This window comes from Tachyglossus aculeatus, chromosome 15 (genome assembly GCF_015852505.1).
Source record: "Tachyglossus aculeatus isolate mTacAcu1 chromosome 15, mTacAcu1.pri, whole genome shotgun sequence".
Lineage (NCBI taxonomy): Eukaryota > Metazoa > Chordata > Mammalia > Monotremata > Tachyglossidae > Tachyglossus > Tachyglossus aculeatus.
In genome coordinates, this window is record NC_052080.1 from 14463222 (window position 1) to 14485704 (window position 22483).

Here is a 22483-nt window from a genome sequence, read left to right on the forward strand (position 1 = left end):
ATATTATTAATAATGATGGTGATGGTGGTGATGATGAAGCACTGGAGAGGTTACAAGGTGATCAGGTTGGCCCACGGGGGGCTCACAGTCTTCAGCCCCATTTTACAGATGAGGGAACTGAGGCACAGAGAAGTGAAGTGACTTGCCCAAAGTCACACAGCTGACAAATGGCGGAGCCAGGATTTGAACCCCTGACCTCTGACTCCCAAGCCCGGGCTCTTTCCACTGAGCCACGCTGCTTCTCCTAAGTGACTCGCCCAAAGCCCCACAGCAGACAGGTGGCGGAACCAGGATTGGAACCCGTGCCCTCTGACTCCTTTATTCATTCAGTCATATTTATTGAGCGCTTACTGTGTGCAGAGCACTGTACTAAGCGCTTGGGAAGTCCAAGTTGGCAACTTATAGAGACGGTCGCTACCCAGCAGTGGGCTCACAGTCGAGAAGGGGGAGACAGACACCAAAACCAAACATACTAACAAAATAAAATAAATAGAATAGATATGGTCAAGTAAAATAAAGAAATAAATAGAGTAATAAATATGTACAAACATATATACATATGTGTATATCTAGAGACGGCCACTACCCAACAGTGGGCTTACAGTTAAGCGCTTAGTACAGTGCTCTGCACACAGTAAGCGCTCAATAAATACGATTGATGATGAGTTGAGAAGGGGGAGACAGACAACAAAACCAAACATATTAACAAAATAAAATAAATAGAATAGATATGTACAAGTAAAATAAAGAAATAAATGGAGTAATAAATCTGTACAAACAAATATACATATGTGTATATCTAGAGACGGTCGCTACCCAACAGTGGGCTCACAGTTGAGAAGGGGGAGACAGACAACAAAACCAAACATATTAACAAAATAAAATAAATGGAATAGATATGTACAAGTAAAATAAAGAAATAAATAAATAGAGTGCTAAATATGTACAAACATATATACATATGTGTATGTAAACATATATACGTAATAATACGTAATAATAAATATATATTTATAAATATATATTTATAAATAATAGTAATATGGCAATAAATAAAACGTAATAATAAATACGTGCAGACATATATTCATTCATTCATGCACAAGTGCTTTACACACAGGAAGCGCTCGATAAATTAGACTATTTATTAACAAAACAAAATAAATAGAATAGATATGTACAAGTAAAATAAAGAAATAAATAGAGTACTAAATATGTACAAACATATATACATATGTGTATATCTAGAGACGGTCGCTACCCAACAGTGGGCTCACAGTTGAGAAGGGGGAGACAAGACAACAAAACCAAACATATTAGCAAAATAAAATAAATAGAATAGATATGTTCAAGTAAAATAAAGAAATAGAGTACTAAATATGTACAAACATATATATATATGTGCATATATACATATATACGTAATAATAAATATATATTTATAAATAATAGTAATATAGCAATAAATAATACATAATAAATACATGCAGACATAGATTCATTCATTCATTCACAAGTGCTTTACACACAGGAAGCGCTCGATAAATTAGACTGTGAGCCCACTGTCGGGTAGGGACCGTCTCTACATGTTGCCAACTTGGACTTCCCAAGCGCTTAGCACAGTGCTCCGCACACAGTAAGCGCTCAATAAAGACGATTGATGATGATGATGATAAATCCGACCGACCGAATAGTATCGAACCCTCCCGCGCGTTCAGCCCAGTGCTCAAAGCGCCTGATAATGTCCGTTGCCGACGACGGCCGTCTCCCCCTCTGGGAGCCCGCTGTTGCCAACTTGGACTTCCCAAGCGCTCAGTACAGTGCTCCGCACACAGTAAGCGCTCAATAAGTACGATTGATTGATTGATTGATTGGACCGTCGCCTCGCCGCGGGCAGGGATCGCGTCCCCCAGCTGTGGCCTACCAAGCCGTCCGAGGCGCTCAGAACAGTGCCCCTCCGCGCCCCCTAAATCCCGCCGGCCGCCCCGGCGCTCAGCACAGCGTTCGCCCTCCCGGCGGTGCCTCGATGGGCCCCGGTGGGTCAGCGGCCTCTCCATCCCGGCAGGGAAAATCACCCTGCGGGACCTGAAGCGCTGCAAGATGGCCGGCGTCTTCTTCGACACCTTCTTCAACGTCGAGAAGTACCTGGACCACGAGCAGAGGGACCAGCTCGCCGTGCTGAGGGTCAGTCTTCTAATAATGATAATAATAATAATAATAATAATGATGGCATTTATTACGAGCAGAGGGACCAGCTCGCTGTGCTGAGGGTCAGTCTTCTAATAATGATAATAATAATAATAATAATAATCATGATGGCATTTATTACGAGCAGAGGGACCAGCTTGCCATGCTGAGGGTCAGTCTTATAATAATAATAATAATAATAATAATAATAATAATAGTGATGATGGCATTTATTATGAGGAGAGGGACCAGCTTGCTGTGCTGAGGGTCAGTCTTATAATAATAATAATAATAATAATAATAATAATAATGATGGCATTCATTATGAGCAGAGGGACCAGCTCGCCATGCTGAGGGTCAGTCTTCTAATAATAATAATAATAATAATAATAATAATAATGCTGGCATTTATTACGAGCAGAGGGACCAGCTCGCCGTGCTGAGGGTCAGTCTTCTTATAATAATAATAATAATGCTGGCATTTATTACGAGCAGAGGGACCAGCTCGCCGTGCTGAGGGTCAGTCTTCTTATAATAATAATAATGGCATTTATTACGAGCAGAGGGACCAGCTCGCCGTGCTGAGGGTCAGTCTTCTATTAATAATAATAATAATAATAATAATAATAATAATAATGGCATTTATTATGAGCCGAGGGACCAGCTCGCCATGCTGAGGGTCAGTCTTCTTCTTCCTCTAATAATAATAATAATAATAATGGCATTTATTACGAGCCGAGGGACCAGCTCGCCGTGCTGAGGGTCAGTCTTCTAATAATAATAATAATAATAATAATAATGATGGCATTTATTAAGCGCTTACTATGTGCCGAGCACTGTTCTAAGCGTTGGGGAGGTGACCAGGTGATCAGGTTGTCCTCCGGGGGGGCTCACAGTCTTCATCCCCATTTTCCAGATGAGGTGACCAGGCGATCAGGTTGTCCCCCGGGGGGGCTCCCAGTCTTCATCCCCATTCTCCAGATGAGGTCATTGAGGCCCAGAGAAGTGAAGTGACTTGCCCAAAGTCACCCAGCTGACAATTGGCAGAGCCGGGATTTGAACCCATGACCTCGGACTCCAAAGCCCGGGCTCTTTCCACCGAGCCACGCTGCTTCTATCTATCAATCAATTGTATTTATTGAGCGCTTACTGTGTGCAGAGCACTGTACTAAGCTCTTGGGAAGTCAGAGGTCATGGGTTCGAATCCAGGCTCCACCAAGTGTCAGCTGGGTGACTTTGGGCAAGTCGCTTCACTTCTCTGGGCCTCAGTTCCCTCGTCTAATAATAATGATAATAATAATAATAATAATAATAATAATAATAATAATGGCATTTATTAAGTGCTTGCTATGTGCCGAGCACTGTTCTAAGCGCTGGGGAGGTGACCAGGTGATCAGGATGTCCCCCGGGGGGGCTCCCAGTCTTCATCCCCATTCTCCAGATGAGGTCACTGAGGCCCAGGGAAGCGAACTGACTCGCCCAAAGTCACCCAGCTGGCAGTTGGCGAAGCCGGGATTTGAACCCATGACCTCGGACTCCAAAGCCCGGGCTCTTTCCGCCGAGCCACGCTGCTTCTCTAAGGACTTGCCCAAAGCCGCCCAGCAGACCAGTGGCGGAGCCGGGATTCGAACCCATGACCTCTTCCCGCCAAGCCACGCTGCGTCCCTCCACGTTCCCGTTCTGTCATTCCATCATCCATCCAGTCGCATCGAGAGAAGCAGCGTGGCTCAGTGGAACGAGCCCGGGCTTGGGGAGTCCGAGGTCATGGGTTCGAATCCCGGCTCCGCCGCCCGTCAGCTGGGGGGCTTTGGGCGAGCCGCTTCACTTCTCTGGGCCTCAGTTCCCCCATCTGTGAAACGGGGATGACAACCCGCCTTGTAGCCTCCCCAGCGCTTAGAACGGGGCTTTGCGCATAGTCAGCGCTTCATAAATGCCATCGTTATTATTCTGACTATTTATGGAGCGCCTACTGTGTGCAGAGCACTGTACTAAGCGCGTCCTCTCCCCGGCGCTCGATCAATACGGACCGAATCAATCCCCCCCCGTCCCGGCTTTCTGTCGCCGTCCGTCTGGGCCCCGAGCCGCTCCCAGCCCGGTCGCCCTCCCAAGCGCGGGGCTCTGTACTGAGCGCTCCGGGCGGGGAGGGGGGCGGGTTGGCCGAGACGCTCTCCCTCCGGCAGGACGAGGACGGCGAGGGCCAAGAGGCCTCGGACTGGGAGCGGTACGCCGCCGAAGAGTACGGCCTGCTCGTGGCCGAGGACGCCGCCGGCGACCAGTGGGACGACGGGTAAGGACGCGGCGGCCCGGCCGGGGCGCTCACTACGTGCCGGGCGCTGCACTGAGCGCCCGGGAGCCCCCGACCCCAAAACGTTCACGCGCCAACACGCACAGACCGGAGCCGGACGGTGGGGCTTTTCCGCTGCTGATAATCAATCAGTCCTATTTACTGAGCGCTCACCGGGTGCGGAGCACTGTACTAAGCGCCTGGGCAGTACAAGTTGGCACCTTATAATAATGATGGAGATAATAAAATGTCTCCCCCTTTTAGACTGTGAGCCCACTGTTGGGTAGGGACTGTTGCCACCTTGTACTTCCCAAGCGCTTAGTACAGTGCTCTGCACATAGTAAGCGCTCAATAAATACGATTGATGATGATGATGATGGCGTTTATTAAGCGCTTACTACGCGCAGAGCACTGGGAAGGATGATCAGGTGGCCCCGCGTGGGGCTCCCCATCTTCACCCCCGTTTTCCGGATGGGGGAACTGAGGCCCAGAGAAGTGACTTGCCCAGAGTCACCCAGCTGACAAGTGGTGGGGCCGGGATTTGAACCCATGACCTCGGACTCCCAAGCCCGGGCTCTTTCCACCGAGCCGCGCTGCTTCTCTGTTGTTAAGCGCTTACTATGTGCCAGGCAGCGTCCGCCAGCCTCAGATTTCTAGGATTTGTTTTTTTCAGAGGTTTTTATGGTAATAATAATAATAATAATAATAATAATAATAATGGTATTTGTTAAGCGTTTACTACGTGCAAAGCACTGTTTTAAGCACTGGTGGGGGATACAAGGTGATCGGGTTGTCCCGCGTGGGGCTCACCGTCTTCACCCCCGTTTTCCAGATGAGGGAACTGAGGCCCAGAGAAGTGACTTGCCCAAAGTCACCCAGCTGACAAGTGGTGGGCACAGGATTTGAACCCATGACCTCAGACTCCCAAGCCCGGGCTCTTTCCACCGAGCCGCGCTGCTTCTCTGTTGTTAAGCGCTTACTATGTGCCAGGCAGCGTCCGCCAGCCTCAGATTTCTAGGATTTGTTTTTTTCAGAGGTTTTTATGGTAATAATAATAATAATAATAATAATAATGGTATTTGTTAAGCGTTTACTACGTGCAAAGCACTGTTTTAAGCACTGGTGGGGGATACAAGGTGATCGGGTTGTCCCACGTGGGGCTCACAGTCTTCACCCCCATTTTCCAGATGAGGGAACTGAGGCCCAGAGAATAATAATAATAATGATGTTGGTATTTGTTAAGCGCTTACTACGTGCAAAGCACTGTTCTAAGCTCTGGGGGGGTTACAAGGTGATCGGGTTGTCCCACGTGGGGCTCACAGTCTTCATCCCCATTTTCCAGATGAGGGAACTGAGGCACAACTGGGGGGGATACAAGGTGATCAGGTTGTCCCATGGGGGGCTCACAGTCTTCATCCCCATTTTCCAGATGAGGGAACTGAGGCCCAGAGAATAATAATAATAATAATGATGGCATTTGTTAAGTGCTTACTAGGTGCAAAGCACTGTTCTATGCACTGGGGGGGATACAAGGTGATCACGTTGTCCCATGTGGGGCTCACAGTCTTCATCCCCATTTTCCAGATGAGGGAACTGAGGCACGGAGAATAATAATAATAATGTTGGTATTTGTTAAGCGTTTACTATGTGCAAAGCACTGTTCTAAGCGCTGGGGGATACAAGGTGATCGGGTTGTCCCATGTGGGGCTCACAGTCTTCATCCCCATTTTCCAGATGAGGTCACTGAGGACCAGAGAAGAATAATAATAATGTTGGTATTTGTTAAGCGCTAACTACGTGCAAAGCACTGTTTGTTCTAAGCGCTGGGGGATACAAGGTGATCGGGTTGTCCCATGTGGGGCTCACAGTGTCCATCCCCATTTTCCAGATGAGGGAACTGAGGCCCAGAGAAGTGAAGCGACTTGCCCAAAGTCCCGCAGCGGACAGTTGGCGGAGCCGGGATCTGAACCCATGACCTCGGACTCCAAAGCCCGGGCTCTTTCCGCCGAGCCGCGCCGCTTCTCTGGTACTTGGTGCCGTCCTAAGAGCTAGGGTAGATACAAGGTGATCGGGTTGTCCCACGGGGGGCTCCCCGTCTTCCTCCCCATTTTCCAGATGAGGGAACTGAGGCCCAGAGAAGTGCAGTGACTTGTCCGAGGTCACCCAGGAGACCAGGGGCCGAGTCCATCTCACTCCCAGCCCGGGCTCCGTCCACCAGGCCTTGCTGCTTCTCTTAGTTGATTTTATTTTTCCAGTGGTATTTGATAAGCACTTCCTATGTACCAGGTGCTGTACTAAGCGCCGGGGTAGATACAAGTGAATCGGGTTGGACACAGTCCCCATCCCCATTTTACAGTCGGGGGAACTGAGGCCCGGAGAATAATAATAATAATAATAATAATAATAATAATAATGGCATTTAATAAGCGCTTACTACGTGCAAAGCAACGCTCTAAGCGCTGGGGAGGTTCCAAGGCGATCAGGTTGTCCCACGGGGGGGCTCCCAGTCTTCATCCCCATTTTCCAGACGAGGGAACTGAGGCCCAGGGAGGTGACGTGACTTGCCCAAGGTCACCCAGCAGACATTCATTCATTCATTCAGTCGTATTTATTGAGCGCTTACTGTGTGCAGAGCACTGGACTAAGCGCTTGGGAAGTCCAAGTTGGCAACCTATCATCATCATCATCATCATCAATCGTATTTATTGAGCGCTTACTGTGTGCAGAGCACTGGACTAAGCGCTTGGGAAGTCCAAGTTGGCAACATATCATCATCATCATCATCAATCGTATTTATTGAGCGCTTACTGTGTGCAGAGCACTGGACTAAGCGCTTGGGAAGTCCAAGTTGGCAGCATATCATCATCATCATCATCAATCGTATTTATTGAGCGCTTACTGTGTGCAGAGCACTGGACTAAGCGCTTGGGAAGTCCAAGTTGGCAACATCTAGAGACGGTCCCTACCCAACAGCGGGCTCACAGTCGAGAAGGGGGAGAATGGCAACAAAACATATTAACCAAATAAAATAAATAGAATATGTACAAGTAAAATAAATATTCATTCATTCAATCGTATTTATTGAGCGCTTACTGTGTGCAAAGCACTGTACGAAGCGCTTGGGAAGTACAAGTCGGCAACATCTAGAGGCGGTCCCTACCCAACATTCATTCATTCATTCAATCGTATTTATTGAGCGCTTACTGTGTGCAGAGCACTGGAGGCGGGATTTGAACCCACGGCCTCGGACTCCAAAGCCCGGGCTCTTTTCCACTGCGCCACGCGCCTTCTCTTGAGGGAAGCGACTTGGCCGAGGCCACCCGGCGGACGAGCGGCGGAGCCGGGATTAGAACCCACGTCCTCGGACCGGAATGGGGGTGACGACTGCCAGCTCCGTGTGGGGCCGGTCCGGAGTCCAACCGGATTAGCTGGGATCTACCCCAGTGCCTAGTACGGGGCTTGGCATATAGTAAGCGCTCAAGATGAAGACGGGGAGCCCCCCGTGGGGACAGCCTGATCACCTTGTAACCTCCCCAGCGCTTAGAACAGTGCTTGGCACATAGTAAGCGCTTAATAAATGCCATCATTATTATTAACACACACCACGTGGGCAAAAAGCACGCACAGCCAATAATAATAATGACGACGATGGCATTTATTAAGCGCTTACTATGTGCCAAGCACTGTTCTAAGCGCTGGGGAGGTGACAAGGTGATGAGGTTGTCCCACGGGGGGCTCCCGGTCTTCATCCCCATTTTCCAGATGCGGGAACTGAGGCCCAGAGAAGTGAAGTGACTGGCCCAAAGTCACCCAGCTGACAATTGGCGGAGCCGGGGTTTGAACCCATGACCTCGGACTCCAAATCCCGGGCTCTTGCCACTGAGCCACGCTGCTTCCCCAGGGCCGTATGAAAAGCCGGGGCCGTCCTACCGGTGGTGTTAGCCGCCCGTTTTTCCCCACGAGAAACCGGGGCCGTCCGGTGAGCGCCGAAAACCGTCCCCCCACCACCAGCTCCGTGCGGGGCCGAGAGGGTTGTTTCAGGGTGGCCGGCCTCTCCTTTGCCCCCGTTCAAGCCTTATCAATCAATCAATCAATCAATCGTATTTATTGAGCGCTTACTGTGTGCAGAGTTATTACTCTATTTTACTTGTCCATATCTATTCTATTCAATTTATTTTGTTAGCATGTTTGGTTTTGTTCTCCGTCTCCCCCTTTTAGACCGTGAGCCCACCGTCGGGTAGGGACCGTCTCTATACGTTGCCAACTTGGACTTCCCAAGCGCTTAGTCCAGTGCTCTGCACACAGTCAGCGCTCAATAAATACGATTGAGGATGATGCAGAGCACTGTACTGAGCGCTTGGGAAGTATCGAGCGCCCGCCCCCTCCGAGGGGCCTTCCCTCATCTCTAAAATGGGGATGAAGACTGTGAGCCCCACGTGGGGCAACCTGATGGCCTTGGTAACCTCCGCAGCGCTTAGAACAGTGCTCGGCACATAGGAAGCGCTTAACAAATACCGTCATTATTATTATTATTATTATTACTATTATTATTATTCCCCGCCGTCCCACTGACCTTCCTTCTGTCGCCGTTGTAGGGACTCTGACTTCTCCGACTACTAGCCCGCTCGGGGCTCTAGATGAGGAGAGGCTCAGGTAAGGGGACGCTCGCCGGAAAACCGCTTCGCTCCCCCCCCACAGCCCGCTCCTTGGAATCTCTTCCAGAATTTAAAGAGGAAAATCAATCAGTCGTATTTATGACGCAGCTTTCCGAACGACAGTCCATCCTCTGATGCAGTGCACCCACTCTATTCTCAGGATTATTAGAATCAATCAATCAATCAGTCGTATTCATTGAGCGCTGACTGTGTGCAGAGCACTGGACTAAGCGCTTGGGAAGTCCAAGTTGGCAACATATACAGTCCCTCCCCAACAGCGGGCTCACAGTCTAAAAAGGGGAGACAGAGAACAAAACCAAACATACTAACAAAATAAAATAAATAGATATGTACAAGTAAAATAAATAGAGTAATAAATATGTATAAACATATATACAGGCAAATTTGGTTCACCTTTTAGTCTTTAGGCCGTTTCCTCTCTTTTCATTACCCGATTTTCATTTTCATCTTTTCCCCTCTCACATATAAAGTGATGGTCGCCCGTCTTTCCCCACAACAAGCTGAAATTCCTTTCCATTGTCTTCCAGACTCTCCGTTAACTTTCTCCATCATACATCTCAATCAATCAATCGTATTTATTGAGCGCTGACTGTGTGCAGAGCACTGGACTAAGCGCTTGGGAAGTCCAAGTTGGCAACATAGAGAGATGGTCCCTCCCCGACAGCGGGCTCACAATCTAAAAGGGGGAGACGGAGAACAAAACCAAACATACTAACAAAATAAAATAGATATGTACAAATAAAATAGAGTAATAAATATGTATAAACATATATACAGGCAAATTTGGTTCACCTTTTAGTCTTTAGGCCGTTTCCTCTCTTTTCATTACCCGATTTTCATTTTCATCTTTTCCCCTCTCACATATAAAGTGATGGTCGCCCATCTTTCCCCACAACAAGCTGAAATTCCTTTCCATTGTCTTCCAGACTCTCCGTTAACTTTCTCCATCATACATCTCAATCAATCAATCGTATTTATTGAGCGCTGACTGTGTGCAGAGCACTGGACTAAGCGCTTGGGAAGTCCAAGTTGGCAACATAGAGAGATGGTCCCTCCCCGACAGCGGGCTCACAATCTAAAAGGGGGAGACGGAGAACAAAGCCAAACATACTAACAAAATAAAATAAATGGATATGTACAAGTAAAATAAATAAATAGAGTAGTAAATATGTCTAAACATATATACAGGCAAATTTGGTTCACCTTTTAGTTTTTAGGCTGTTTCCTCTCTTGTCATTACCCGATTTTCATTTTCATCTTTTCCCCTCTCACATATAAAGTGATGGTCGCCCATCTTTCCCCACAACAAGCTGAAATTCCTTTCCGTTGTCTTCCAGACTCTCCGTTAATTTTCTCCATCATACATCTCAGTCAATCAATCGTATTTATTGAGCGCTGACTGTGTGCAGAGCACTGGACTAAGTGCTTGGGAAGTCCAAGTTGGGAACATCTAGAAACGGTCCCTACCCAACAGCGGGCTCACAGTCTAAAAGGGGGAGACGGAGAACAAAACCAAACATACTAACAAAATAAATAGAATGGATATGTACAAGTAAAATAAATAAATAAATAGAGTAATAAATATGTATAAAGATATATACAGGCAAATTAGAAGGCCAATTTGGTTCACCTTTTAGTTTTTAGGCTATTTCCTCTCTTTTCATTACCCGATTTTCATTTTCATCGTTTCCCCTCTAACATATAAAGTGATGGTTGCCCATCTTTCTCCAAGACAAACTGAAATTCCTTTCCATTGTCTTCCAGGCTCTCCATTAACTACATTAATTAAATCGGGTACCTTCACTACCCGATTTTCATTTTCATCTTTTCCCCCTCTAACATATAAAGTGGTGGTTGCCCATCTTTCTCCATGACAAACTGAAATTCCTTTCCATTGTCTTCCGGGCTCTCCATTAACTACATTAATTAAATCGGGTACCTTCACTACCCAATTTTCATTTTCATCTTTTTCCCCTCTAACATATAAAGTGATGGTCGCCCATCTTTCTCCACGACAAGCTGAAACTCCTTTCCATTGTCTTCCAGGCTCTCCATTAACTACATTAATTAAATCGGGTACATTCACTACCCGATTGTCATTTTCATCTTTTCCCCTCTAACATATAAAGTGATGGTCGCCCATCTTCCTCCACGACGAGCTGAAATTCCTTTCCATTGTCTTCCAGGCTCTCCATTAACTACATTAATTAAATCGGGTACCTTCACTACCCGATTTTCATTTTCATCTTTTCCCCCTCTAACATATAAAGTGATGGTCGCCCATCTTTCTCCACGACAAGCTGAAACTCCTTTCCATTGTCTTCCAGGCTCTCCATTAACTACATTAATTAAATCGGGTACATTCACTGCCCGATTTTCATTTTCATCTTTTCCCCCTCTAACATATAAAGTGATGGTCGCCCATCTTTCTCCACGACAAACTGAAATTCCTTTCCATTGTCTTCCAGGCTCTCCATTAACTACATTAATTAAATCGGGTACATTCACTACCCGATTTTCATTTTCATCTTTTCCCTTCTAACATATAAAGTGATGGTCGCCCATCTTTCTCCACAACAAGCTGAAACTCTTTTCCATTGTCTTCCAGGCTCTCCATTAACTACATTAATTAAATCGGGTACATTCACTACCCGATTTTCATTTTCATCTTTTTCCCCTCTAACATATAAAGTGCTGGTCGCCCATCTTTCTCCACGACAAACTGAGATTCCTTTCCATTGTCTTCCAGGCTCTCCATTAACTTTCTCCATCATACATATCAGCCTTCTTCCCTCACTATTCCCTAGCTTGCATTCTCAGCTCCTCCCAAACTCACTTTCTTACTGTACCTTGCTCTCCCACCACTAAATCCTTATTGTTCTTTCCATTGTCTTCCAGGCTCTCCATTAACTTTCTCCATCATACATATCAGCCTTCTTCCCTCACTATTCCCTAGCTCGCATTCTCAGCTCCTGCCAAACTCACTTTCTTACTGTCCCCTGCTCTCCCACCGCCAAATCCGTATTGTCCCTTCGCCCTCTCCCTTTTCTCCCGCTCCCACATCTTTAAAGCCTTGCTCAAATTCCCACCTCCTCCAGGAAGCCTTTCCCAATACATCACAGCACCCACTTTATCCACAACACTTCAGCCCTAACAAGTGACTTGGAGGGGATGCATCATCGCTGGAATTAATGAAATGACCACCAGACCCCATTGTTTTAGAATGCCTCACCCTTGCTCACACCAGCTAGGGTTCATCTCTACAATTCCCAGCAGAAAGGGATAAAAGGAAGAGTGTCCTATATGCTTCCCCCCAGCTCGCTCGCCTCGTCGTCCCGCGCCCTCCGCCCCCACCCCGGACCTCCCCCTCGCCACCCCGGGAAGCTCTTCCGATCAATCAATCAATATCAATCATATTTCTGGAGCGCTTACTGTGTGCAGAGCACTGGACTAAGCGTTTGGGACGTACAAGTTGGCAACATATAGAGACGGTCCCTAACCCAACAGTGGGCTCACAGTCTACCTTTTATTACTCTATTTATTTATTTATTTTACTTGTCCATATCTATTCTATTTATTTTATTTTGTTAGTATGTTTGGTTTTGTCCTCCGTCTCCCCCTTTTAGACTGTGAGCCCGCTGTTGGGTCGGGACTGTCTCTATATGTTGCCAACTTGGACTTCCCAAGCGCTTAGTACAGTGCTCTGCACACAGTAAGCGCTCAGTAAATACGATTGATGATGATGATGATGATGATAGCTTTTCCGGGACGGGAGTCCAGCAGGCCAGGGCCGCCGGGGTTGGGATTTCGTTGCGGGAAAGGGAATGTGTCTGTTCGTTGCCGTGGTGCCCTCACAAGCGCTTAGTACGGTGCTCTGTGTACGTACACGATGGAAGGCATTTCAATGGCAGGTAATATATATATATCTGTATTTTTTTTTTTTTTTTTTTTTCCTGCCGTTGAAATGCCTTCCATTTATACAGGTGTATATATACGGGTGTATATATATACAGGTGTGTATATATACAGGTGTATATATACAGGTGTATATGTACATATACATACATATATATGTATATATATGAGACTAGCCTACAACACCTAATGATACTACAGTAATAATAACAGGAACACTACCTTTGTCTTTATTTCTTTGTTCTTAACAAGGTCAATTAAGAGCAGCTTGAGACAATTAATGGTAATACAATGATGATGACACAAGCGATACCTCTGTCGAACAAGAATGGCAGTATTAATGATAAAAATAGTAACAATAGAAACAATACCTGCATCAAATAAGAATGGAAACATTAACAATAATGATAATAATGACCGAAACAATACCTGTGTCAAATAAGAACCACACTAGCCATAAGGGTAATATTAACATTAATGACAATAAGGAGAACAACAATACCTTTGTCAATTATAAATAGTGATGTTAACAATTATGATAGTATCAACATCGATGATTAAGAATGATAAGGACCTGGAGGGGGTTACCAGGATCCCCCTCCCCTCCCCCCCTTTCCCCATATATATATATATATATATATGTATATGTATATGTATATATACACCTATATATATGTATATATACACCTGTATATATGTATATATGTTTGTACGTATTTATTACTGTATTTTATTTGTACATACTTATTCTATTTATTTTATTTTGTTAATATGTTTGGTCTTGTTGTCTCTCTCCCCCTTCTAGACTGTGAGCCCACTGTTGGGTAGGGCCCGGCTCTAGATGTTGCCAACTTGGACTTCCCAAGCGCTTAGTCCAGTGCTCTCTGCACATAGTAAGCGCTCAATAAATACGAATGACTGAATGAATGAATGAATGAATGACTAGCCAGGGACAGAAGACGTTGGCGGGGCCACAGGGCCGGCAGAGACACGCGTGCCACCGCTCGGCTTCCTTGCCCGCCGTCCGTCTCGCTGAGGAGGAGGCCTCGGTCCTCGGTTCTAGACTGTGAGCCCACTGTCGGGTAGGGACCGTCTCTATATGTTGCCAACTTGGACTTCCCAAGCGCTTAGTCCAGTGCTCTGCACACCGTAAGCGCTCAATAAATACGATTGATTGATCTATTGAGCGCTTACTGTGTGCAGAGCACTGGACTAAGCACCGGCCAGTGAGAGGAGAGGAAAGGAGGGCTCAATCGATCAATCCATCAATCAGTCGTATTTATCGAGCGCTTACCGTGTGCAGAGCACTGTACTAAGCACTTGGGAAGTCCAAGTTGGCAACATATAGAGACGGTCCCTACCCGACAGTGGGCTCACACCAGGGAAGGCCCCTGGGAGGAGACGGGCTTTCCGTAAGGCTTTGAAGTCAGGGAGAGTCGTCGTCTATTGGATGTGAGGGGGAAGGCGTGCCAGGCCAGAGGCAGGACGTGGGCGAGATAATAATAATAATAATAATAATGGCATTTATTAAGCGCTTACTATGTGCAAGGCACTGTTCTAAGCGCTGGGGAGGTTACAAGGTGATCAGGTTGTCGCACGGGGGCCTCCCAGTCTTAATGCCCATTTTACAGATGAGGGAAGTGAGGCCCAGAGAAGTGAAGCGACTTGCCCAAAGTCACCCAGCTGTCGACCGTCGGCAGAGTGGGGATTTGAACCCATGACCTCCGACTCCAAAGCCCACACTCTTTCCACTAAGCCGTGCCGCTCCTCTATAATAATTATGGTATTTGTACGGGGCTTGACAAGGAGTTTCCGCCCGACACGGAGGTGGATGGGCAACCACCGGCATTCCTGGGGAAGAGGGGAATCGCGTCCCGGACGTTTTGGTAGACAAATGATCCGGCGTGGGAAGAGACGGGAGACAGGGAAGTTGGCCAGGAAGCTGACGGAGTAATCAGAGCGGGAGAGGAGAAGCGATTTTATCAGCCGGGGGGCAGTTTGGAAGGGGAGGGAGGGACAGGTTTTCCTGATGTCGCGAAGGTGGAATAGGGTGACGGATCGGATAGGCGGGCGGGAAGAAAGGAATGAGTGGAGTACAAGGGGAAGCCGCATGGCTCAGTGGGCTTTGGAGTCAGGGGTGATGGGTTCGAATCCTGGCCCTGCCAATTGTCAGCTGTGGGACTTGGGGCAAGTCACCTAAGTTCTCTGGGCCTCAGTCCGCTCATGTGTAAAATGGGGATTAAGACTGTGAGCCCCCCGTAGGACAACCTGATCTCCTTGTAATCTCCCCAGCACTTAGAACAGTGCTTGGCACATAGTAAGTGCTTAATAAATGCCATTATTATTATTATTATAAGGGGAAGATTACGAGCTTATGCGGTAGGGAGGACAGCGTTTGGCAATGGGAAAGACAGCAGGAAGACAGGGACGATAAGGAATTCCGTCTGGCCCGCTCTTTCCACCATCCGGCTTTCGGATCGATCCCTTGTGGCCGGAGACTTGTCGGTTTGTATCCTTGTGGCGATGGTTACGGCAGCGCTGGCTGGGGAGATTCCTCCTTCGGTTTTCTCGGCCCCGCGGCTGTAAATTATTCATCCATCTCGGCGTCGGTCCCCCGCCTCTAAACCGTCAGCTCGTCGTAACCCTCTCCAGAGCGCTTAGGACAGTGCTGTGCGCCCAATAAGCGCTCGGTACAGGCCACCGATGGATTGCACGGAAGTCCACAGCTTCTCAGTTGCCCGGCAGAGGCCCGAACAGCAGCAGAAGTGAAGACGGTCTTTGTTGGCTGAGAGCAGAAGCAGTGTGGTCCAGGGGGAAAAGCCCAAGCCTGGGGGGTTGCGGGACCCGGGTTCTAATCCCGGCTCCGCCGGGTGACCGTAGGCAAGTTGTTGTGGTGGTTATATGTTCTTATGATAGTTGGCGAGCGCTTAGTATGTGTCAAAACACTGTACTAAGCACAGAGGGACATCCAAGTTAGGTCGGACACAATCCCTGTCCCACATCTAAGTAGGAGGGAGAACAGGGATTTAATCCCCGTTTCGGGTGAGGAAACTGAGGCACGGGGTAGTGAAGTGACTTGCTTGTTGGTGTTAATGGTATTTAAGTGCTTACTAAGTGCCGGGGTGGATACAAGCTAATCAGGGGAGACCCAGCCCCTGTCCCACCTGGGGCTCGCGGTCTTTATCCCCATTTTATAGATGAGGGAACTGAGGCCCAGAGAAGTGAAATGACTTAGCAGGGTCACCGTGAAGAGCCTAAGCCGGGCGGGGGGGTAGATTTCTTTTAATGGTGTTCGTTAAGCCCGCGCTGTACGCCAAGCGCTGTACTACGACTGAGTGAATGAATGATGATTCCTGTTATGGTCTCTATCCCTCTGGCCGCCGGGCTGCCTCTTCTCCCCCTTCCCTGGACTTTTCCTAGGATTAGGATCTTCTCCAGAGTATCCATCCTCCTGATCGCGTCCGAGTGCCGGGATAGATACAGGTTAATCGGGTCGGACACACTCTTACTCCAGAGGAGGCCCAGAGAAGTGAAGTGACTTGCCCCGGGTCACCCCGCCGACGGGCGGGGGGGTGTCGGGATTAGAACCCACGACCCCACCCCCCGCTCACGGCCTTCCCTTGGCCGTTTCAGCCCGGAGCCGGCCGCCGGCCCGAAGCCGCAGTGGGAGCAGAGGCCGTTCTTCGCCGCGCCTTCCCCGCCGGGAGCCCGCCAGGACCACCTGGCCTGATGTCGCCGCCCGACACCGGGACACGGGGCGCAGCGGGTCTGCCGACACCCCGCCATCTCGGCCCGGGCTTCCGGAGGCGGGATCGCGTGCTCCGAGGCCCGGCCCGGCCTTCGAACCGCGAGGCCACGACTTCCCAGGGGAGAATGGAGTGCGTTTATATGCAGTGGTAGTTTGGTAATTTATTCAGGCTTGTCACATAGATATTTATTCGCCGATGGCGTGGTTTTTTTTTCTTTTCTTACCTCCTGCTGCCAGGCGGCTCTGCTCCGTGCCGTCTCCCTCTTAGGCAGGGGGAAACTGTGTCCTGGACCCTGAAGGGAAGGGGGGGGAAAAGAAATATCCCGGCAACTTTAGCGCCAAGGTGGAGGGCGACTGCTCGTTTCACCGAAGGAAGCCAGCTGCGGCACCTTGGGGAAAACACGGGTGGCCCCGAAACCCGTGTCTGCTTTCTCGCCGTTCACCTCAAAACACTCGTTGCCTTCCGAAGCCGCCCCGAAACCCGCCATCTCTGAAGGAGAGAGAAGGCAGCGGGGGAACGTCCTCCCGACCCCGCCGCCGGGCCCTGATCGGCTGCGGACGTCCCGTCCTCTTTCCGAGGTCAGTTGCCTTGACACATTCCACGGATCTCAGCCAAAGAGCGGATCCCCTCCGGCCCGGGGATCCGGGCCGCCCCCGATCTCACGGTAAGGTTTCGGTGCCTTGAAAACGCCGTACACGGGAGCGCCAGGCGAAGGACCGGGGTCCGGGAGGCCTGCGGCCGCGGCTCGCCGCGACGTTTTCGGCGTCAGATGTACAGAGCGTTGTAAAAAAGGTGTAAAGTTATCGTTTGCCGTGGGGGTGGGTTGCCGACGTTTCCGAGAGCTCGTGTTTGTATTTTCCAATAAAGCGTTGAAGGATTTTCAGCCGGGTACTTCACGCGGGGCCACCGGGGAGACGTTGGGCGACACACACGGCTCCTGCGGCAGGGAGAGCGGGGTCAGAACGAGTGCTTAGTACGGTGCCTGGTACTTAGTAAGCGCTTAAATACCACGGTTATCATTATCATCTACTACCTGCGGTATACGTCAGGCACTTCCTGTGCGCCAAGCGCTGTCCGAAGCACCGGGGTGGATACGAGCTCATCGGGTCGAACCCAGCCCCCGGCCCCCATGGGGCTCAGTTTTCATCCCCGTTTCACAGGTGAAGTGACGTGCCCGAGGTCGCCATGGAGAGCATGAGCAGGGAGGGACGGAGGCTTTTGCAGGGGAGGGAACTGAGGCACAGCGAAGTGGGTAGGGACATCAGAGAGGTTTTTTGTTGGTTTTAATGGTACTTAAGCCCTGAGGTGGATACAAGCGAATGGAGTTGGACACGGTCCTGGTTCCACGTGGGGCTCGCACTCCCCATTTCCCAGATGGGTTAAGTGAGGCCCAGACTAGTCAACTGACTTACCCAAGGTCTCACCCGTCTCTGAACGTGAGGGCAGAGGATGGTGGGAGCCAGCGCCACCCCCACAGGTGAGCGTTACCTGGTCGGTGCCGAGGACGTCCACCTCCTCGCTGATGACCTCCGGGGCTCCGGCCGAGGGGAACGGGAAGGCCTCCGCTCTTGTTAATAGTAATAAAAGAGTATTAAAATAGTGATAAGAAATTATAATGATAATAGCTGAAAATAATAGTTAACAGATGTTAATAATAATGGATAAGAAGAAATGATAGATAATGATAATCGATGAAAATGATAGTTAACAGATGTTAATGATAATGGATGAGAAAAAATAACGAAATAGTGATTTGAGGTTAGATGGTGAGAGAAAAAAGAAAAAAGAAAGGAAAAGGGGAAAAAAGAAAGGAAAAGAAAAAGAGAAAGAAGAAAGAAATAATGAAAGAAGAGAGGAAAGAAAGAAAAAGGGAGGGAGAGGGACAGAGAAAGGAAAAGAAAGGAAGGAGAGGCAAAAAAGAAAGGGGAAAGAAGAAAGAAAGGAGAAAAGAAAAAGAAGAGAATGAAAAAAAGCAAAAGAAAAGGGAAAAGGAGAGAGAAAGGAAAGAAAAAGAAAGGAAGGGAGAGAGGAAAGGGAAAGAAAAAGAGGAAAGAAAAGAGAAAGGGAGAGGGGAAAGAAAGATGAAATGAGAAAAAGAAAGGGAGAGGAAGAGAGAAAAAGGAAGGAGAGAGAAAAGGGGAAAAGAAAAAGGGAGAGGAAAAAGAAAAAATGAGAAAAGTAAGGAGAGGAGAAAAAGGGAGAGAGAAAAAGGGGAAAGAAAAAAATGATAGGGACAGGAAAGAAGAAGAAAGAGCAGAGAAAAGGAAGGAATGGGAGAAAGAAAAAGAGGAGAAAAAAGAAGGGAGAGGAAAGAAAAAAGGGAGAGGAAAAAGGAAAAGAAAAAGAAGGAGAGGAAAAAAGGGAGAGAGAAAAAAGGGAAGAGAAAGGAAAAGAGAAAAAGGGAGAGGAAAGAGGAGCAAGAAAAAAGGGAGAGGAAATAGACAAAGGGAAAGTAAAGGGGAAAAAAGAAAAGGGAGAAAGGAGGAGGAAAAGGAAAAAGAAAGGGGAAAAAAGAAAAGGGAGAAAGGAGGAGGAAAAGGAAAAAGAAAGGAAAAGAGATAAAGGAGAGGAAAATGAAGACGAAAAAGATAGGGAGAGAAGAGAGAGAAAGGGAGAAGGGAAAGAGGAGAGAGAAAAAAGGAAGAGAAAAAGAGAAAGTAGAAATGGAGAGAAGAGAAAAAAGGAAAGGAAAGGGAAAAAGAAGGGAAAGAGAAAGAAAACTCAACAGGACCTCGGTTCTTGGTTTGGGGAAATTTGTTCATTAGGTATTTCATAAGCACATACTATGCGTCGTGCACTGCACTAAGCGCTGGGGTGGATGGATGCAGGCTCATGGGGTTGGACCCAGTCCCCGACCCATCTCGGCCTCATGGTCTCAATCCCTTCTCGACGCTGAGTGGGTGGACACGTTCCCCGACCGGCGGCAGTCCGGACAAGCGGCACCTCACCTGGATTTCCGGCTCAATCCCGCCGGGCCGTCCGCCGCGCCTTTATCCGGAAACCTGAGCCTTTTCCTGGCGTTGGCCGGGGCCGAATCTCCGCCCGACGGGCTCCCGGAGACCACGGGAGTCCATTCCCGGGAGGCTCCTGCACCCCCCGGGCCCCCAGAATTGATCATTAATGATACCGACGGTGTCTGTTAAGCGCTTACTACGTGCCAGGCACCGTACCGGGCGCTGGGGTGGATACAAGGCCCCTCTCCCACGTGGGGCTCGTCCTAAATACGAGCGCCTAGGTTTCATCCCAGTTCTGCCGGTCGCTCCGCACCGACCGAAACCGCCACCGCCCACCTGACAGGCCCGGATCCACCCCGGCTCGGCGACCGGGAGCCCGCGGCGAGCGCGTAGAGGACGCCGCCTCAGTTACCCGGTTCTTTGCGTTTGAGGGAGGAGGAGGCCTTGGGTCGGCCGAGCGGCGAGCAGACTCCCGCCACGCCGGCCCCGTCCTCGTCTTGGCCGCTCAGCAGGGAATTCCGGTAGCAGGCCAGGGGCTGCCATCCCTCCCCTCGCTCCAGGCCCTTGTGTTCCGGGATGAACCTCTGCAGGTAGCCGTACCTGGGAGACGCGGGAAGACAAGGTCGCGCCAAGGTCCCCCCACTTCCCGTCCCCGTCATCCGTCATTTTTTCATTTTTATTAACGTCTGGGTCCCCTTCCAAGGTCGTCAGCTTGTCCTGGGCAGGGAACGACTCCGTTTATTGGGAAAATGTACCCTCCCCAGTGCTTAGTACAGCGCTCCGCACACACTAAGAAATACCCAGGTACCGCTCCACCGTCCTCCCCCAAGCACTCGGCCACTACGACTGCCCGACCGACTCCGTCGTCCCAGTGGGGCCCCGAAGGCCGCATTCGAGGGACTCGAACCCGGCTCCGGGAGTCACCGCGCCACGCGGCCCCTCGGAGGGCACCGGGATCTCTGGCCTTTAAGGAGAAAGCCCGGAATAGAAGGAGCTCTTTCGACGCCTGGCCATCTGGAAACGCGCGCGTGGACTTGCCGGGGCGGGGGAGAGGGGAGCCCGGTGAAATGCACGCGTCGGGACGGCCCTATTTATATCCGCCATCTGTCCTCAGGGAACGGGGGTGGGAAGGGCTCCGGCAGCTGACGGATTCTCCGGGGAAAGTCATCCCGAGAGGCTCGAGGTCAGGTATTCCTGGCCGGAGCCCCAGAGACACACCCTCCCGGCCCCGGCTTTCATCTCCAAAGCTCCCGTTCCCCGCCGGAATATCAGAAGCCAAAATATCCGCCGGCCCCCCGAAACGTCCCGTCCTGGGGAAGCTCACAGTTGTGGCCCCTGGAATTTCTGCCTAGGAAGGAAAAAAACCCCATCCCTCGAAATGTCGAATTTTCCCGTCTAAAAATCCCAGGCGTGGGTACCGTACGAGGCAGCGTGGTCTAGCGGGTGGATCCTGGGTTCTAATCCCACCTGCCTGCCCCGTGACCTTGGGTGAGTCCCTTCACTTCTCCGGGCCTCGGTTCCCTCATCCGTCAAAGGGGGATTAAGAGCGGGAGCCCTGTGTCGGAAGGGGACCGCGACCAATCTTAGTACGGAGAAAGCGCTGAACAAATACCATTTTTTTTTAAATAAAACTACTACTGCCAAGAGCCTTGTCAGCCGAAATTTGATTAGGGTTTACTAATCCCGGTCGCATTTAATAACTGGGGTATTGGTTAAGTGCTTTGCACATAGTAAGCGCTTAACAAATACCATCATTATTATTATTAAGTGCTTACTGTGTGCCTGGCTCATTATTATTATTATTATTATTATTATTCTTAAGTGCTTACTGTGTGCCTGGCTTATTATTATTAATATTATTAAGTGCTTACTGTGTGCCTGGCTCATTATTATTATTATTATTAAGTGCTTACTGTGTTCCTGGCTCATTATTATTATTATTAAGTGCTTACTGTGTGCCTGGCTCATTATCATTATTATTATTATTAAGTGCTTACTGTGTGCCTGGCTTATTATTATTATTATTATTATTATTATTATTATTAAGTGCTTACTGTGTGCCTGGCTCATTATTATTATTATTATTAAGTGCTTACTGTGTGCCTGGCTCATTATTATTATTATTATTATTAAGTGCTTACTGTGTGCCTGGCTCATTATTATTATTATTATTAAGTGCTTACTGTGTGCCTGGCTTATTATTATTATTAAGTGCTTACTGTGTGCCTGGCTCATTATTATTATTATTATTAAGTGCTTACTGTGTGCCTGGCTCATTATTATTATTATTATTATTAAGTGCTTACTGTGTGCCTGGCTCATTATTATTATTATTATTATTATTATTGTTATTAAGTGCTTACTGTGTGCCTGGCTCATTATTATTATTATTATTATTAAGTGCTTACTGTGTGCCTCACTCTTTACTAAGCGCCAAGCGATCCGTGATGGACCCAGTCCCCGTCCCGTGTGGGGCTCGCGGTCTCAATCCCCATTTTCCAGACGAGTTAACTGAGGCCCAGACGAGTACAGCGGCTTGCCCGAGGTCACACAGGCGAGCGGCGGAGCCGGGATCGGACCCCACGACCTCCCGATTCCCAGGCCCAGGCTCTACCCGCTTCTCCGTGTCCTCTCCCGCGGGCTCCGCGCACGGTGAGCGCCCAAGCGACGCGACCGAACGAGCGGCACGGAGGAGTCGGCAGAAACGCTTCCCCGAGC

The 22483-nt window shown here is 48.9% G+C and overlaps 2 protein-coding genes across 8 annotated transcripts in view; one reads left to right on the plus strand and one right to left on the minus strand.

Moving 5' to 3' along the window:
- Positions 1–16815, plus strand: part of PPP2R3B (protein phosphatase 2 regulatory subunit B''beta) — a 63999-nt gene extending 47184 nt beyond the window's left edge. For 4 of the 5 annotated variants that reach the window (XM_038757059.1, XM_038757060.1, XM_038757061.1 and 1 more), the window contains 3 exons: positions 2066–2184; positions 4368–4474; positions 16696–16815. In XM_038757059.1, the coding sequence (XP_038612987.1) occupies positions 2066–2184; positions 4368–4474; positions 16696–16792 (323 nt within the window). In that variant the 3' untranslated portion in view covers positions 16793–16815. Of the gene's footprint in view, positions 1–2065; positions 2185–4367; positions 4475–9066; positions 9125–16695 lie in introns of all 5 variants that reach the window. The other variant, XM_038757058.1, reaches the window with a different exon arrangement.
- Positions 16816–17495: 680 nt separating this feature from the next.
- LOC119937522 (cohesin subunit SA-2-like) overlaps positions 17496–22483 on the minus strand; it is a 70401-nt gene continuing 65413 nt past the window's right edge. For all 3 annotated transcript variants that reach the window (XM_038757056.1, XM_038757055.1, XM_038757054.1), the window contains exons 29-32: positions 20178–20365; positions 19760–19898; positions 18300–18378; positions 17496–17748 (exon numbers count right to left, since the gene is read on the minus strand). In XM_038757056.1, the coding sequence (XP_038612984.1) occupies positions 17692–17748; positions 18300–18378; positions 19760–19898; positions 20178–20365 (463 nt within the window). In that variant the 3' untranslated portion in view covers positions 17496–17691. The remainder of the gene's footprint in view (positions 17749–18299; positions 18379–19759; positions 19899–20177; positions 20366–22483) is intronic.